The sequence below is a fragment of the Lupinus angustifolius genome, chromosome LG11 (genome assembly GCF_001865875.1).
Source record: "Lupinus angustifolius cultivar Tanjil chromosome LG11, LupAngTanjil_v1.0, whole genome shotgun sequence".
Lineage (NCBI taxonomy): Eukaryota > Viridiplantae > Streptophyta > Magnoliopsida > Fabales > Fabaceae > Lupinus > Lupinus angustifolius.
The window spans coordinates 4,744,692-4,763,049 of record NC_032019.1 but is presented as its reverse complement, the minus strand read 5'-3'; the positions used below and the strand labels follow the sequence as shown (position 1 = coordinate 4,763,049).

Here is an 18,358-nt window from a genome sequence, read left to right as displayed (position 1 = left end):
ACTCCCTCACCTCAAATCTCTCAAAAGTAAACGCCCTTCTCTTTTATTATTATTATTTTTAATTATTAAGAAAATACTATTATGGCAACCATCACCATTCTTACTTTTATATTTGTCAACGTCACCTTCCACTTCCTCTTTCTCTCTCTCTCAATCACATACCCTTCATTTTGCAGAGTCAATGGATGGTCATCATGCTCCTTGCCATGTCATCCCAAAAATCTCTTACCATATTGGTTCATGTCATCCATATGTTCCCTTTCTTCTTCTTCTTCTTCTCCTTCTTCTTCTTCATCTTCATTTCTTCACAACAACAATCACAAAGACTCTATTTTTACTCACATGATATCTCTTGTTCTCATGACACCACAGCCATATAAATCAACTACTTCAACCCCATCAAAGTTTTTATTCATGGTCTATGTCAAAATCTTATCTTTCCTTCTATTATCATTGTTGGTTGTTCAAGTCTCCTCTTGTAACCAATTTGATAAAGATACCCTTTTGGCCTTTTCTGATAACTTATCTATATCTTCACCTTACCTTCCTCTTAATTGGACAAACTCTATTGATTGTTGCAGTTGGGAAGGTATTACTTGTGATGTGGATCTTAGAGTAATTAATCTTTCTCTACCCTTTAGAGGTCTCAATGGATTTATTTCTCCTTCTATTACAAATCTCACTTCTCTCACACACCTTAATCTTTCCAATAACTGGTTGTCTGGTAATCTAGATAACCATTTTTTCTCACTGCTTAATCACTTATTGGTTCTTGATTTAAGCTACAATCATATTTCTGGTGAATTGCCACCTTTTGTTGCTGATAACACTAGCAGAAGCAGTGGCGGTGTTATTGAGGAGGTGGATTTGTCTAGTAATTTGTTCAATGGGACACTTCCATCTTCTCTGGTTCAGTATCTTGCAGCTGCAGCAGAAGGAGGGAGTTTGGTTTCTTTCAATGTTAGCAATAACAGCTTCACAGGTCAAATTCCAACTTCTCTTTTTTGCATCAATGGCCATAACTCATCCTCTCTGAGATTATTGGACTATTCTTACAATGATTTTGATGGTACTATTCAGCCTGGACTAGGAGCATGTTCCAAGTTGGAAAAGTTTAGAGCAGGATTCAATTCTCTTTCAGGGACAATCCCTGGTGATGTTTTTTATGCTGTTTCTCTGACTGAAATATCATTGCCTAGAAATAATCTCACTGGAACAATTGGTGATGGCATTGTTAGCCTTATCAACCTTACAGTTTTGGAGTTATATTCCAATCAGTTAATAGGTCTTATTCCCTCAGATATTGGTAATCTCTCCAATTTGGAAAGGTTACTCCTTCATGTCAATAATTTGACAGGTACTTTGCCACCATCCCTGATGAACTGTGTCAATCTTGTGGTGTTGAATTTAAGGGTCAACAACTTTGAGGGGAATCTCTCAGCACTCAATTTCTCAGGCCTCCTCAAACTTGCTACACTAGACCTTGGCAACAATCAATTTACTGGTATGTTGCCACCAACCCTGTATGCATGCAAGTCACTTGCAGCAGTGAGGCTAGCATCTAATCAGCTCGAGGGACAGATTTCACCCGAGATACTTGGTCTTCAGTCTTTGTCTTTCCTTTCAATTTCCAGCAACAATCTGACGAATGTCACCGGGGCATTGAGAATACTCACAGGGCTAAAAAAGCTCAGTACCCTTATGCTGTCCAAGAATTTCAACAACGAAATAATACCGGATGATGAAAAAATAATAGACCCTGATGGATTCCGAAATATCCAAGTTCTAGGCTTGGGTGGTTGTAATTTCACAGGTCAAATACCAGGCTGGCTTTTAAACATGAAGAAGCTTGAGGTCATGGACCTTTCCTATAATCATATTAGTGGTTCAATTCCTTCTTGGTTGGGTACACTTCCTCAGCTTTTCTACATAGATTTGTCTTTTAACAACCTTACTGGAATCTTTCCTGTTGAGCTCACAACACTCCCAGCACTAACATCACAGAAGGCAAATGATGAAGTGCAGAGAACTTACTTGGAGTTACCTGTCTTTGCTAATGCCAACAATGTTTCTGAGATGCAATATAACCAGCTTTCGAGCCTACCACCAGCGATATATTTCGGAAATAACAACCTTAATGGCAGTATCCCCGTTGAGATTGGCCAATTGAAAGTTCTTCATCAGCTGACCTTGTGCAATAACAACTTCTCTGGCAATATACCAGATCAGATTTCAAAATTGATCAACTTGGAGAAATTAGACCTCTCAAGAAACCAACTATCTGGTGAAATTCCCGGTTCACTCAAAATGTTACATTTCTTGTCTTTTTTTAGTGTAGCATACAATCACCTTCAAGGACAGATACCAACCGGCGGTCAATTTGATACTTTCTCTTTCTCTAGCTTTGAAGGGAACCAACAATTGTGTGGTGCAGTTATTCAGCAATCCTGTCTTTCGCAACAAAATACTAATAGCACTGCACCTATTCATGGTTCAAAAAAGAAAATAATCATTGGACTTATCATTGTAGCCTGTTTTGGCATGACTGCTATCATGACAGTGTTAACACTGTGGATACTCTCCAAGAGAAGGATCAATCCGGGAGGAGATCAGGACAAGATTGAAATGGAATCGATGTCTGCATATTCCAACAACAGTGGTGTTCATCCTGAGGTGGACAAGGAGGCTAGCCTAGTGGTAATGTTCCCCAACAAAACATTTGGAACCAAGGATCTTACCATATTTGATATCTTAAAAGCCACGGAAAATTTCAGTCCGACAAACATAATAGGATGTGGGGGGTTTGGCTTGGTTTACAAAGCAACATTACCAAATGGAACTATACTAGCCATCAAGAAACTTTCAGGAGATTTGGGGCTTATGGAAAGGGAATTTAAGGCAGAGGTAGAGGCTTTGTCCACAGCACAACATGAGAATCTGGTGGCATTGCAAGGCTACTGTGTGCACGATGGCTATAGGCTTCTGATATATAATTACATGGAGAAGGGAAGTCTTGATTACTGGTTGCACGAAAGGGCTGATGTTTCACCTCAACTCGATTGGCCAACCCGTTTGAAGATTGCGCAAGGTGCAAGTTGTGGTCTGGGTTACTTGCATCAGATATGTGAACCACACATTGTGCATCGCGATATTAAGTCAAGCAATATACTCCTTAACGAAAAGTTTGAGGCACGTGTTGCTGATTTCGGCTTGTCTCGCTTGATCCTGCCTTATCATACTCATGTCACAACTGAACTTGTAGGAACATTAGGTTACATTCCCCCCGAGTATGGACAAGCATGGGTGGCTACTCTAAGAGGAGATGTGTATAGCTTTGGAGTTGTCTTGCTTGAGCTTCTCACCGGGAGGAGGCCCGTTGATGTATGTAAGCCAAAAATGGCAAGAGAGTTGGTTGGTTGGGTTCAACAAATGAGGAATGAAGGAAAACAAGAGCAAGTCTTTGACACTATTCTGAGAGGGAAGGGATTTGAAGAAGAGATGCTGAAGGTACTTGATGTGGCATGCATGTGTGTCAACTATAACCCTTTCAAGAGACCAAGCATCAAAGAAGTTGTTGATTTGCTGCAAAATGTAGGATCAACCAACCAACAAAGGAATAAAGAATAGAGACCAATATTTGTCTTCTCACAAATCTTGAAAGTACATATGTATACTTGTGCAAACAAAATTTTGCTTTTCTATAAATACAGATTATCATTTTGAACACTGTAAATGTCTACTCCCCTTGTCAGAGTGTTGTTGCTAGCAAGATTTTGTGAATAATATTATATGATCATCCATTTTCAACTGAAACTTTGTATTCTGGGAACTGATGTCATTTTTATTCAAAAACTACTTCAGAAGACAACAGCTTCTAATAATGAATACAGGATCATATACTCTGCTAGCTTTTGTTATTTCAATTCTTGTTTTACTTCTCAATCTTAATATTGCACTGCTACAACTTACTAGTTTTAATTATTATTATCATTCACTTTATTAAATGAATAGTTAAGATAATAAAGAAAAAACATGTCTACTTTACATCCAGCACAATACCTTTTATTTGGTTCTTTGACAAAATATACAATTAAACACTGCAAATATCAAGAGAAAGTGAACTGAATTAGCTGCTGTAACAAATTCCATGCTTTAACTTAGCTTTTCTGTATATAAGCTTTTGAGCTTTAAATGGATTACTTATTTTCAGGCAAGTACTGATCGATCAATTAAACTAGAGGGAACTTGACAATTCAAATTGAAGCTAATTTCACATTCCAAACGGTTTATTTCCTTTTGCTCATAGTTACTAGATTCTCTCGTTTACTCGTTGTACTGTGTACAAAATTCACTCACATATTGTGTACCAGATACCGAGATCTCATAAAAATAATGAAAAAAGTGACGAACCAAATGCCAAGGTGAACTGCATACCCGCACCACGTGTTTGGTAACAATGCTAGTCTTTTGCTATCAAAAGAAATCCTATAAACAAATTTTGTATCAAAAGATCTTCATTAGCCTCAGTTCATAAGACAAACAATCTTACTGTTGCACTGAGACTGAATATAACGCCAAAAAACAAAAATTGCATGAAGTCATTAAAGAGATGAACGGCCAAGTGTAAGCACAATCAACATTTTGATTTCCATTTTCAGGATATAGTATTATTTTAAAGGGATGTGATCATGTGACTTAGCTAATTGGAGATGTATCATTAATGGAACTTGCTCATGATTACTTCTTGACTCTATATATCCATATATTTTTGCTGTTATCAATAGAAACTAGAAAGTCTTTCTTACCCATTAAATGCAAGTCTCATTATAAGTGGTGGGGCAATGAAACACATAATGAGTGGCTAGACAATTGTTGAACCTTCTCCCTGAGTTGGTGGATAATAAGATTTACGTAATTTAATAACCAAACATATGAAATGAAAGTGATAAGTGCAAATGGGTGGGTGCTGATAATGACACTTAATCTATTAGAAGCATGATGAGTTGGTGAAAGGGTGATTTTTATGCTTATAACTTCATAAGCGTCTGCAATAGTAGCTGCCACTTGGGTACAACAAGACTAGGAAGTTGTGTACACATATTATGTGAGACACTGAGAGGTAAACAAATATTTTTTTATCAGTAAATGTTAGTATTTTAGTATTTTATGAAATTTACTCTACAATATATTTCATTTCGTTTTAAAAACTATTTATCCTAACCATCAAACACCATGACTGAGATAAACAAATGTGCTTATTGCTTTGTTACTTAGATGTTGGATATAGAACATTGGTTTTATATGCTACAGGTTCCATGTTAGAATTGGCTAAACTTATTTTTACTAATTCATGTAGGGTGTCAAGGGTAATGAATTCACTTACTTCAAGAAGAAGAGTAAACGGAAAAAAAACTATTCCACATATTAATTATTCATTTTAGAAAAATAAGATTTACTCATTAGTTTAAACTATTGGATTTTCTTAAAACTGGAGTAAATAATTAAAATGTATAATAACTTTTGTCCACCTACTCTTGAGTAAGTGGATCCCCTATCTCATTTATAGTAGTTAGTTCTATTTATCATAGAATACTAATGTATATAAATGTGGAAAGTGACAGAAGACAATAAAATATAAAATAATGTAGTTAATATTTAAAAAAATAGAAATTTGTAATTTTAAATAAAAAACAGTTTCATACATGTAACATCTCAACAAACAGTTGTTATTTAAGTTGATTATTTTAAATGATGTAAACGACTATATTTTCTGAAATAATCAAATTAAAATAATTTTTAATAACGCTAATTTCTAATCATCATGACCAATAAGATTAGTCTTGAGAAAATAAAAAAACGAATATCAACTTTTTGTTTATGTTGTAAAATTCCAAACCAATAATCAAATATAGTAAATATTAAAATACTAGCCGACCCAAAATTTATTCATTAAGCAACAAATTTACTCATATTCAATTTTAGATTTTTAATTTTCTTCTTAAAAAATAAATGAAAGAAAGGAGCTTGATTCAGTTGAATCTCCATTGGTGGAGAAGATCAGAAAGATCAGTGAGATGAAGCAGCATGAGTTGACAGTGTTACTATGCCTCATTTGGGCACTTACCCTTCTCTATGGTGAGATGTTCGCTTTTTGGGTTCCATCTTTCTTCACGTGTTCATGGCCCCATCTTACCCACTCTTCTTCTTCTTCTTCTAAGGTAATCATCAAGTTTTCAACTTTTATCTCCCTTCATTATTGGGTCACACTTTGTTTTTTCAATTGTTCACAATTCATCACCAAAACCAGGATAATAGTTATGAAGCTGTAGCTAAAAAACACATTATGGGTTTTGTAAATTATGAAATTTTAAGCCTGTCTTTCTATTATGTGGCGGATCTATAAAAATTTAATTTTTTGGAAATTATTTATGGGGTTTTGTGGAAAATTGATGAGTTTGATGTTTCCTATATTGCTAAATAAATGACCCTAAGCTAGCATGATTGGTTTTGATTTTTTGATGATGCTGCACATTTTAAAATGTGTATGCATTACAATATTACACTTTGATATTGTAAGAATATTAAAATGCATAACTAACTTGATTTTCTGATTTTCTTGCTTGCAGGCTGAAAATGGGAGTTATCAAGCTGATTATGTCAAAGTTGCTGTAATTGCAGATCCACAGGTAGCCTCTTCTTTTCTTATGGTTATAGGCTTATATATATATTTTCATGAAAAATATACTTGCATTTTCCTCTTTATACACATCTATTGATTATGTTTCTATGGATTGTGCATCTCTCTTATCTCCTGACATTTGTTTTCTCACCGAAACATTAACAGCTCATGGATAGAACTTCTCTTCGTCTTCCTGCAAAATCACTTGCATTGGAGATTGCAGAATTCTACACTGATTTAAACATGCGTAGATCATTCTTTGCATCTGTCCTACCTTTCAAACCTGATGTCGTATTGTTTTTAGGTGATTACTTTGATGGAGGTCCTTATTTATCAGATGAAGAGTAAGTTTATAGTTAGTTTTGCTGTTATCTATTATGTTATTTTGTTCAATTAGCCTTTTCCAACCGGAACGAATCTCGAATTCAACACAAACCTTTATTTCAGAAAACAATATAACCGAAGAGCTGATAACCTTTGATGGGTTGGATGTCTATTTTTACTTTATTTGGTTCCAAAGAAGAGTTTTTTTACAAAAGATGAAGAAAGAAAGAAAGAAAAAAGATATTTTTAGCCACTCTGCATGTTTTAAAAAAAAGCCCCTCTGATAAAACCATCAGATTAGCACCACAAAGAATCCAAAAATATTATCTGGTTGAAAATATGAGCATTATGCTTAAACCAAATGCATATACGGATATACACACATGTACACATATATGGCCGGTGCTCAATATAATATTTTAACCATTTTATTTTGTGAATTCTTCATTTCTAATGTTTATTTAATCATCAATTTACATATTCAGCTTGTGTTTCCATAGTGTAAAATTATAAATAAAAAGAGCCTATATTGCTGTAGTCAACTTCTTTTAAATGATTATATGTTAGAAAGTAGGCCGCAGTCAATTTAAAGTAAAATATGGTGTGGCTCATCTATCTTGAAAAGACTGTGACTTAGACTGTGACTTAGCATGTTCGCTCAAATTTCGTAATATGAAATTCCTTTACAATCTTTTGGATTGACAGATGGCAGGAATCGTTCAGTCGCTTCAAACATATATTTGGTTTGAATGCAAAAGGAAAGTACACAGACATTCAAGTTTACTATATCCCTGGTAACCATGATATTGGCTATGGAAGTCTTCATTCTCTAAAGCCTGAGGTATTTCAACATGTTATTGCTCAACTTTCTAAGAACGACAAGATGAAGAGTGTAGTCATAATTACATTGGACTCATAACTATATTCAAGGCCTTAGGGGTGATAGATTACATTTATTGTGGTTATTGATTTTAAAACTTCGACTTAATGATGATTTATACTGATTGCTGATGATTGAGATTTTCTGTAAGTTGATATTCTTCACCATTAAGGTTCCATCTCAAAACCAACTGGCAATAAGAGGAGTAGTCCAACATGTATTTAAACCATGCCTAAAAGAATGAGGCAGACTATGTAGGACTTAGTTCTCAACATTCACTTTTTTGTATTATTACTCATGTCATTATAATATGAATGTAAATGAAACATGACAGATTTTGATTGAACCAATAAAATATCTTCATCATGGGTTGGTTGTGGATATCTCAGAAAATTTTGAAGTTGTCTAATGATTGATTTTGACAACTCCTGCAAAAATGAAATTTAGAATTGTGTGTTGTGAACTCTATCAATCAAATCCATAAGTATTTCATATAGATGTCTTTTTATTTGTGATTCATATAAAAGCTTTAAATTACAGCATAAGTTTATCAAAATGCTGCTTCAAGAGGTTTTCATCGTTGAGTTTTTCTGTTTATTTTTACGTGATTCATAATTTGACTTGTGCAGTAAGGCTGCATATATCTACTCTCCCCATACCTTATCTGGTGGGAGTCTTGTGTACTGGTTGCCCTTTTTTATAATCTAGCTTTTGGAATGCGAGAAACATATTTATTATTTTTGCACTTTCTGTTGACTGTGTACTCTCTTCGATTTGTTGTTTGCTCTTAACTTTTTTATAATTACATGGACATAGGTAATCCAACGATATGAGGAAACATTTGGGATCAGGAACTACAATTTTTCGGTTGGAAAAGTGAATTTTATTACTGTTGATGCACAAACTATAGACGGTAGTGTCTTATCCTCTTCCTTGTAAACTTTTCTTCTCATCTAATATACTTCTTTTATTAAGAAAAAAAGAGATAAACTGGTTTTTTTCTTACAAATTGTAGCAGTCATATTTCCTAAGTAATGCTGCCGTGATTGCTATTACTCTCATTTTGTGGTACCAAGCCATTACACTTGTATCCCCTATTCGAGAATTATGTGCCCCTGATTTAAGTTATCTGACAAATTCAAGTTCTATCATTTGATCAATCCCTTCTCTCTCTCTCTGCCGTTCCTTCTGGATGCTTTATATACCCGTTTCCTGTCTCATCCCGTTTACTATGTTTCACATGGAATTTGTTCCTCCTTTCTACATGCCTTTGACAATGATTGTTTCTCCTTTGGATGAGGCTTTCTTTGAAGACGATTCCTTTCTTTATTAAACAAGCAATCATATTTTTATTAAATAACAAAGATAATTTATTTATATAATTGAAATCCTCTGTTTTAATCATATGGTATTATATAAGTTACTGCTTAAGGAATTTTAAAAAATTGAAGTTACTGAGCTTAGTATGTTTTCTGCAGGACCTCCACAAAAGCATCTGACTTCCCAAACTTGGGAGTTTGTGAAGAACATCTCTGTCGGTATAAACTGGCCTATAAAGTCTAAATATAATTCATTATTAGGTTTGGTCATGTGTCCTATTATAATATATTTCTTTTGCACTTTACTAGATGGTGTAGTTCATCCAAGAGTCTTACTGACACATATTCCTTTATATCGACCGGATGATACTTACTGTGGCCCTGATCGTGGTTCCCCAGTTATCAATCAGGTAAAGTTTATTTCAGCTTCTTGAAATGAGTCTTTATAAGCATGTTGTATGCTGTTTGGCATTGGCCTTCACAATGATGTGGTGCAGTAGTTGTATCTGAATATTTTTTTACCTGCCATTTCTAAAACTACTAATCAGTCTAGTTTTCTTAAATTTTCAGAGGATATCTCGCACTGTAAATGGAAATACTAATGATATAGCGTAAGTTATTTATCTTTAAAACCAAAAATTGCATGAACTGTGCAAAAGTGGCTCATAGATACCAAGGTTTGGTTTGACTTTCATACAGGTATCAAAATTATGTTTTCGAGGATTCATCGAAGAACTTACTGGATACGATCAAACCTGTATGTCAACCATCTTCTCTTTGCTCTCCTGCATGGTTAATCTGATTAACATTGACGTGGAAAAAAATTTAGTCCATCATGGATGTGCAAATTATTTGTTTATGTTTCATGTGCATAATGATCTATTCATCTTTTAAACACCCTGTGCTGGTGAAAAAAATATTTTTGTCATTTTCATTAAGTAAGTGTTTCCACTGCCAAGATGACTTAGAATAGAGGAGAAGTGAGAGTGGAGACAATTAAGAGGGTTACACCTTTCTGAGTTAATAATTCTGGTTTCACAGAAGCTTATTTTGTCTGGCCATGATCATGATCAATGCACCGTCACTCATGAATCTAAATTTGGGCCCGTAAATGAGGTAAGTTCCTGATCTCCTCATCTGGACAGTCTCTTTGAATATTTGGACACTTAAACTGACAGTAGTGTGCAGCAAACTCTAGGTACTATAAGTTGGCAACAAGGAAACTTGTATCCTTCTTTCATGCTGTTATCAGTTAGTAACTCGGCTGTTCCAAATGCTTCCATTCCAGAAGAGGCTTTGTTGACTCAGCTATGTTACCTTCCAATGCAAACACACATTTACATTTGGTACCTCTAAATGCTGATAACGATGTTAATATAACTTTCACCTCAGTTTGAGTCAGAACTTTTAATCAGTTCTATTTTACCGTGAGTTTCAGGTATATCGTGCTATATATTCTGTCCCTTCTTGCCCTCCTACTTTGGCCAACAAGTGGTACAAGTTTGTGGAATAAGTGTTTGGGCCTGTTGGGTTATTGTAAACAAGGAATAGCTTCCATCCTATCTAGAAGCGAAACAAAAGAGAAAGACGAGGATGCTAACTATGAATACGAGATGATGTGGGATGCAGAAGGATCAATGCATCTTGTAAAGAAACCCTTGAAAGCATCAATTGTAAATTCGAATGAAGGAAGCTTAGGGGAAAGGTAAACTTTGGCTTTCGTATTTTCATAACTACTCGTACACGAAAAATATATTTTGCAGTTTTACCCCGTAGAAGTGTTATCTTTTGGTTTGACATGAAATGTAAAAATTAAGCATCCTCAACTTTATTACCCATTGGAGACAATTTTAGCATCTTATGTTTCCTTTTTTTCTGCTGTCAGGGGTAACGCTGTGATTCGGCCAAGTGCTAGAAAAAATACTGCTCAGGAAGCAGATCTCTCTGTAAAAGTGGATATGGCTGATCCTTTAGGAAGAGTACCTCCTAAAACAGGCAAATCAAAGACAAAATTTATAGTCCAAAGATTGTTACGCACAATCCGAGCAGTGGTCATCATTGCAGCAGTGAATGTTCCTCTTTACATGATGTTGCTCTTCAAGGATTGGGTTGACAAATAAGACAAAGTTCATATTTTTGAGATATTATTCAGGTTTTACGTTCAGTTTTTATTGAAGTTAAGATTTATAGATATAGTTAGATAGTTGAAACAAATCCTCAAATTATTAATGACAAGGCCATGATCATATGGAACATCTATAGGAGATGGCTTTGTGAGTTTTGCATTATTGTTTTTTCTTATGCTGAAATTTCCTATACTCGTGTCATTAACAGAGTTTCCTTGAAGTTTACATAGCATAATCATTTGAATATCAATGTTTTTTTTTCTTTTCATTTTGTTTGGTTTTTAATATGGTTGTCGTTCATCCCAGGAACATGTACACTAAAGAATCTCAACTGTATTAGTTAGCTGTCATCAAATAATGTGTTCTAAGAAGAATGGAGATGTTGATGGATATATAACAGTTTAACGTATTATATTGTATTATATCTAATATATATTATTGACTGTGTTAATCCATCCAATAGAAGATAATTATTGGACGCCATTTTAGACGGTTAACATAGTGTACCACATGATTTTATTAACCAACTTTGCTTAGAAATAGTATCTTTTCTTTTATGGTTGACTTTTACATATATAGTTTAAAGATTGATGATGCTGATAATGACATATAGATCGTTTACAAACCACTATCAGTAGAAGACTCATCTGAACTATTCTGAAAAAGTGGGAGAATAAGAGGATGCTTGTGAGTTGGTTAGAAGGTTTTAGATTAAGTCACAAGTATATTTCTTGTCTCTCAAGACTTTTTTTCATTTATTATCTTTCCAAAAACGACTCTCAAACAAATGTTATTTTTTCCAATAAAAGTATAGGAGGGATTTGTGACTAGAAAATGCGTATCATTTTCCTTTATCTGCAAGTCCTGCTCAATTGGGAGCAGCCACTAACTCATGCTTGATTGGGCTGTTGCACCACAAAGATTTTGTGTTGCAAACTTGTGGTGACAAAGAACATGCATCAAGAGATATGCATGCCTTTGCAAAGCCAAACAATATAATGGAAATTTGGACTATCTATCTATAATACCCAATACATTTGTGTAGTAGAATCAACCTTGGGTCAAACTCTTCATGATTCCCTCCACATGATAATGTTGTCAAATCAACACCTTCATCACATCACCATTTTTATCTTTTGTACATATCTCAATCATTTTAATCAAACCTCTGCCTTTCAATATATTTTATATATACAATGTGAAATCCAAAAAATATTGGCTATGCTTAAGCTTGCCCCTAATACTTGGTGGTTTCTTAAATTATATTTTACTCACCGAAAGTAATTTTCTGAAAAATACATGGTTCCAAATGACAAAGTGACTTTAAGGGTAATATAATTTATGATTTTACATTATCTCTGGTACACCATACAACATATTTAAGTTTTCCTTGTGTATTTTTCAGGCTTGCATAAAGACCAAATACTAGATACTAAGTTACAATGTCAAATGTAAAGGCAACATATGTATTACAAGAAAAAGAGTCTAGGGTTATATAAGAGGCAGAAAAGTAGTATCCATATGAAAGATTACATTGCAATTATTCTAGCAAACAGCTGAAAAATGTTAAGGTAATTAGTTGATAGTTCCTTGCAAGCTCCATATAGTGTTCATGCCAGCCCAGGTTCTGAAAAAAAGCAGCACTAAGAATGTCTATAAAACTCCCCTGTCCCCATAAAAAGAACCTATTTGGGTTTTCCCCAAATGGGTCAAAAAGTGAAATAAAAATATGGAAGGACTAAGGAGACTTAAGTAACAGATCAACAGTGAAGCCCACAGAACCTATTTGGGATGGTATACACATGAAGCTACAAAAGTAGAAGAGAGTAAAATGTATATATATCTAAAGTAGATTAGAGGAAGGTGAAGTTTTCAAGTTTGAAGCTAGAGTGGCTTTCAGTTTATTCATCTCCTTGAATATACCAACATAGAAGCATGGTGGCACATCTTCTTAGGATGTAGAGACGAGCACGTTGCTCCTTAACCAAAGAAGAAAACTTGCTGCTAACTTTATTTCCCTTTCTCTTTTCATGAACCTTAGTTCCTTGCTTGTATTTGTTGTTTTGAAGTTCAGCCATTGTTGCTAATATGTGATATAAAGTATAAGAGAATGGTAACTAGAGGTTTCTGTTTTTCAAAGGGGAGCCCCTAAAAAAAGCTCAATGTAGAGCTTGATGAGTATGGGTATGTGTTTATGTGGAATGGAGCATAGAGGCTAGAATATATATGTGTGTATGTGAAGGTAACATAACCTAAGGTTGACTGAGTGGAGTAAAAATGAAGTGAACGTGGGCAAGCTCGAAAACAGAGGGATTTGCAGCCTTTAGAGATTTAAATTTCAATGAAGTGAGGGGGAATGAACGTGGGGCTTGAAAATTAGTGAAATATAATATGACTTTAACGTTGATACATGTTTCCTCTAAAGTTTTTTATATATCGTATGTGTAACTTTTTATGTAGTTATTATATAAGTCATATACTTTTAATATCTAATGATGTGGTAATATATGATATGTTTAAATTGTTTGAAAAAATCTTATGTTGAAACAACTATTAGTAATAGAGTTGATCTTTAACTGAAAATCAGGTTGCGACAGATGGCAAACGAAAATCTGGCTGAATATTACTTGTCTTACCAATATGGCTAAAAACGAGGGAGGTTAATTAGAAAAGTGGGAAAGGTGAGCATGAAAAGGGGGACAATGATATAATCAATAGAGAAAGCATGGAGTGAAGTGTTAAGGAAGGGGAACAAGGACCCGGCAACCTTACCTCAATTCTGAGGTGGAGTGTAGGTTTTGTTGGATTCTACCACGCCAGTTGCCTCACGTTACCATAGTCCCAACAACATCTTTCTTTTTTACTTGCAATTATTAAGGCTAATGTGGCCAGCTGTTTCATAACAAAATCTTATCTCTTAATCACACTTTCTTAATGTAGGACATGTCCTTAACAAACAGTGATCTCTAGTCCCATATCTTATCATGTGCCAATGATAATGAAGCAAAAAAATAGTAATAATAATGACATGTTTTCATTGGCGCATGCCATGATTTGGGACTTCAGATCTAAGTTTGTCTTAAACGGCTAAGCGTTGCTCCAAAGAGAACCATTGATCTTGGTTTAAACTTCATCAACGGCTTGTGTTGCTTTACCTGTGACCTTCAGTGCAGGTTCCTCATATTATTATGGAATATGTACATATACCAGTTTCTGTTTGCAAAATGACCCCTCCCTGTCTCTGTAGTCCCCAAAGCCTTGAAATATAAGAAGGGTGTTGCATATTTGGTCTGCAGTTATTGGAGAGGTAATAAGAAAAATATCACAGGGACTAACCAGCAATTAATAAAAACTTAACTGCATGAAGTATAAATATCACATTCTTAAAAACAATAAAAATTTGCATGATCATGTTCTAACCTGTTATGGCCGGTTTTAAATGTGAAGCATTCATCAATACTCCAACCTTTATTTGGATCATTGTCTAAGCTTGCTTCAATGTGTATTACCATAACAATAGTAGTAGACTTGTAGTAATTGATGATACTCCAAAGATACTATCTTATATTTTAACCCATTATTGTTGGATGAATCTTGATTATGTTGGTGGATGGATTATGTTTGGATTTACTTTTCTTGGTTATAGTAATTGGTCTAATCTTGTCCCTTTGTGAGATAAATGGATGATCCGTTTTCTTCATTTTTTTGCAAAGAGAAGGGATATGCAAATCAGAATCAGTAGATTCTAGCTAGGTGGACTCATTGATAACTAAACTGGTCAAGTCAAATTTGTTCCTCCAATTATGGTGGAATTTGGATACCTTAGCTGGTTTCTAACTTTTGAAGACAAGTTTGGATCTAAGCATAATCTTGAGTTAGAGATATTTGCAGGAGGCAAATTTTTACCAGCAAAAGATATACTGGATTTGGTGATGGCATCTAGATTATATTTTTTCTAACTCAACATTAGTTTGAGGTAGATCAAATATGCAGATGAAAAAAAGTGATCTTGATCTAGAAGATATGATTCCATTTTACATTTGGAATTACTTATACATACATGTATTGTATATTCCAAATGTGTATGAAGAAGTCTCCGATTATATAAAAGTAGATGAATTAAAGAACATATAAGTTGAAGGACATGTCAACCTATTCCCTTACTTAAGGTTTTGGGTTGACATGTGGTGTCAAAGTCATGAGCTTCTAACACTTTTAAACAAAATTTTCAAAATATTAGATTCCTTGATTCAAAGCTTTTTACATGAGTATGTCATATAGAATCAACTCATTTTATTAAGATGAGAGACATGTATTATGAGTGAGAGTGTGATATGTTCTTTCCTTATTTCTTAATATATATCTTCCTTTTCTCTACAAAATCCTCTTATAAGTCTATCCACTAAACTAAATTGTTGGTATAGTAGAAGTGATTGTTGCACAATGTTGATCACAAGTAATCAAATGGAAGACACATAATAAATAGAAGAGAAGAAACAAGAATTTGGTAACGGGTTCTACCAATTGTACCTACATCCCCAAGGGCGTTGAACGGCTACCAAGATAATTACTAGAGAATAAGGATTACAAACCTACCATATTCATGGACCTAAGTGTTCATGTAGTGTTTCTATTTAGTACATGTGCACATTATATAACGTTGATATTCTACTCTATTATGATGTTATGCAATTTGAGACTTCATATAATACTATATTACAAACATCCCCACCATAAACAAAATAATTACAACATGTCATAGAAATTCTTAAAATAAGAACCATATATATATGTATGGTTCTTCGTGGTTGCAACACTCCATATCTTCACAAAATTGCGAGGTAGGTTGAAAGAAAAGTGTGTGAAATATAAGTGAATGGGGTAGGGTGGTGAATATGAGAAGATAAGGACTAACATGCCTTTCGTCTATTACAAGTATTGGTTTCTATTATAATCTTAAACTATACTTAACATAATCGTTCTCCATACAATGTATTTGTAGAGTGTGCCACAAGCTGGCCAAGATAACTAGCAGGCTTTAAAGATCATGAAAGACTCATTTTTTGGCATTCAATGATGAAAGTACATACAAAGGGAGAGAAAGTATCCCATTTTATGAGAGGGCACATTCATTCGATTATATTTTATTAACTGTTAAAATTATTTTATTCAAAAATACTTTACAATTGAGAGGAGAGAGATTAGACCTTTCACTACTGAAAAGATCTGAACTCAACAAGAGTGGCTCAACTGCCTTAGGAGATGTAGAAAATTAAAAATAGTTTTGTTAGAAAATATCAATTGTTGGAGATGTTTTAATTACTACTTTGGTGACATTTCCATCTCATAATTCATAAACAAGTTATGAATTGGGAAACATCCTTAATTCACATTGCTAAAAAATAGTTTTGATAGTGAATATTGTGTTATTTAAGTGACATTCAGAATAGCATAATTTGGATTTATACCATGCTTTTTAAATATATATTATACATAACTATTAATTTCCTTGATATTTATTTCATTATTGCTCTTATGTCGAACTAAGTATCACTCCTAGTGATTAAATATTGGTTAAATTATACAATGTATGAGATCTAACAAGTCATATATCACTACAAAAACTCATTATCGGTTAAATTATTAGTAATTATTGGTAAATAATAAATAAAGTTATTGAAGAAAGAGTTATAATTTTAAAAAATATAATGCTGAGAGAAGTATTTAAAAACTTAAAGAAAGCTTTCTTAAACATAAAAGAACAAATTTTCACTTCTATTCCAACAATGATGTAGAACATATCTTCAAAAAAAATAATGATGTGAAAGTGAAACTCAAACTCATTGACAACTAATGGTGATTGCAACTTACATTATCAGTACATGCAGACCCATTTCGTTCATCACCAAAATGGTGTTTGTTAGCAATCAAAGCGTGCATATTGACATTTTAACTAAGATCATAATATAAAAGCAATAATAATAGTGTTCTTTATCAGAACACAAAGATGTGAACTATGATGGATCGGATGTTGATGAAGAGGTAGGAAGTGGTCGTCAAGGTGACAGGAGGTAGCAAGAGAGTTGGACCCGCCGGTGGAGGTACCTGAAAAGGTTCTCCGACAATCAAGTCAGTATATGAAGTAGAGAGAGTGAATGACAAGAGGAATAATATTAGAGAGTCAAGGAGTTGAGGTTAAGCTACTTCCTGTTGGTGGGTACTCCTATTTATAGGAGTAACAGTTGACCTTGGGTTCTTGGCTGGTGGTGCGACGCATGGCCGACCAAAGGTGTTGTTGGGAGCTGCTTTTCCCGTGTCAGGCGGTCTGTAGGATCGTACACTGTGCCCTTCTTGTCCTCTAGCCTGTGGTTGGTTAGGCTCCCGTTCTGCAACCCGTCTGTCGTGCTAGCAGGTAGGTTGGTGGAGTACGGAAGGCATGCTATCCCCTGGGTCAACTTTGGTGGTCCCAACTAGTGGGGCCACATCGGCGTCTAAACATATGACCTTTGGTTCGCCAGATAGGAACATATGACCTTTAACATCCGCCGAACTTCATCATGCCTTGGGATTGATCGCTGGTCACTTAAATGCTAACACGTGTCAAGATCTCTGGATTTTGCCGAATTTTACCTTGTTTTTCGGATTTCCATTGGATCGCACTCGAGTGTCTTTATGCGGTTCTGATGAGGACATGGATGGGCTTTGTGGGAAGGGCCCATGGTCCAGGTTCTTCTATAAGTAGGGGTTTTCGTGATGTTTTCTCTTTTACGCATTTTAAACGACCTTTCAATTTACTCAGCCATTTCTTGCCTTTCGTGTGATCTCCTTTCGGACTCTTTCAACCTCTTCAAAAACCCAGGTAACCTTCTGTTCTCCATGGTTTTTATTTGTGATTATGAGTCTGATTCCGACGTGGAGATCCTCCCTGGACCTCCACCGTGTTTCCAGAAATTGCCCCATTCGTCTTATGCACTGGTGGAGGTTCTTGAACCGTTGAGTGTAGTCCCCCCCTCCCCCAGAGGTGGAGGTG

At 34.7% G+C, this 18,358-nt stretch overlaps 2 protein-coding genes across 3 annotated transcripts; both read left to right on the top strand.

The window, feature by feature from the left end:
• Window positions 1-3,859, top strand: LOC109360872 (tyrosine-sulfated glycopeptide receptor 1-like). Its single transcript, XM_019606056.1, has one exon. It carries the CDS (start codon window positions 82-84, stop codon window positions 3,625-3,627), a length of 3,546 nt encoding a protein of 1,181 aa, XP_019461601.1. The 5' UTR covers window positions 1-81; the 3' UTR covers window positions 3,628-3,859.
• Window positions 5,992-11,578, top strand: LOC109361122 (uncharacterized protein C630.12). Of its 2 annotated transcripts, XM_019606446.1 has the most exons (14): window positions 5,992-6,218; window positions 6,627-6,686; window positions 6,845-7,023; window positions 7,709-7,844; window positions 8,700-8,796; window positions 9,362-9,421; window positions 9,512-9,612; window positions 9,773-9,813; window positions 9,902-9,959; window positions 10,244-10,318; window positions 10,391-10,548; window positions 10,641-10,907; window positions 11,088-11,337; window positions 11,380-11,578. In XM_019606446.1, exons 1-13 carry the CDS (start codon window positions 6,075-6,077, stop codon window positions 11,320-11,322), a joined length of 1,611 nt encoding a protein of 536 aa, XP_019461991.1. In that variant the 5' UTR covers window positions 5,992-6,074; the 3' UTR covers window positions 11,323-11,337; window positions 11,380-11,578. The 2 variants fall into 2 exon arrangements, with proteins under 2 accessions (XP_019461991.1, XP_019461990.1); XM_019606445.1 differs by having other exon boundaries at window positions 11,088-11,578.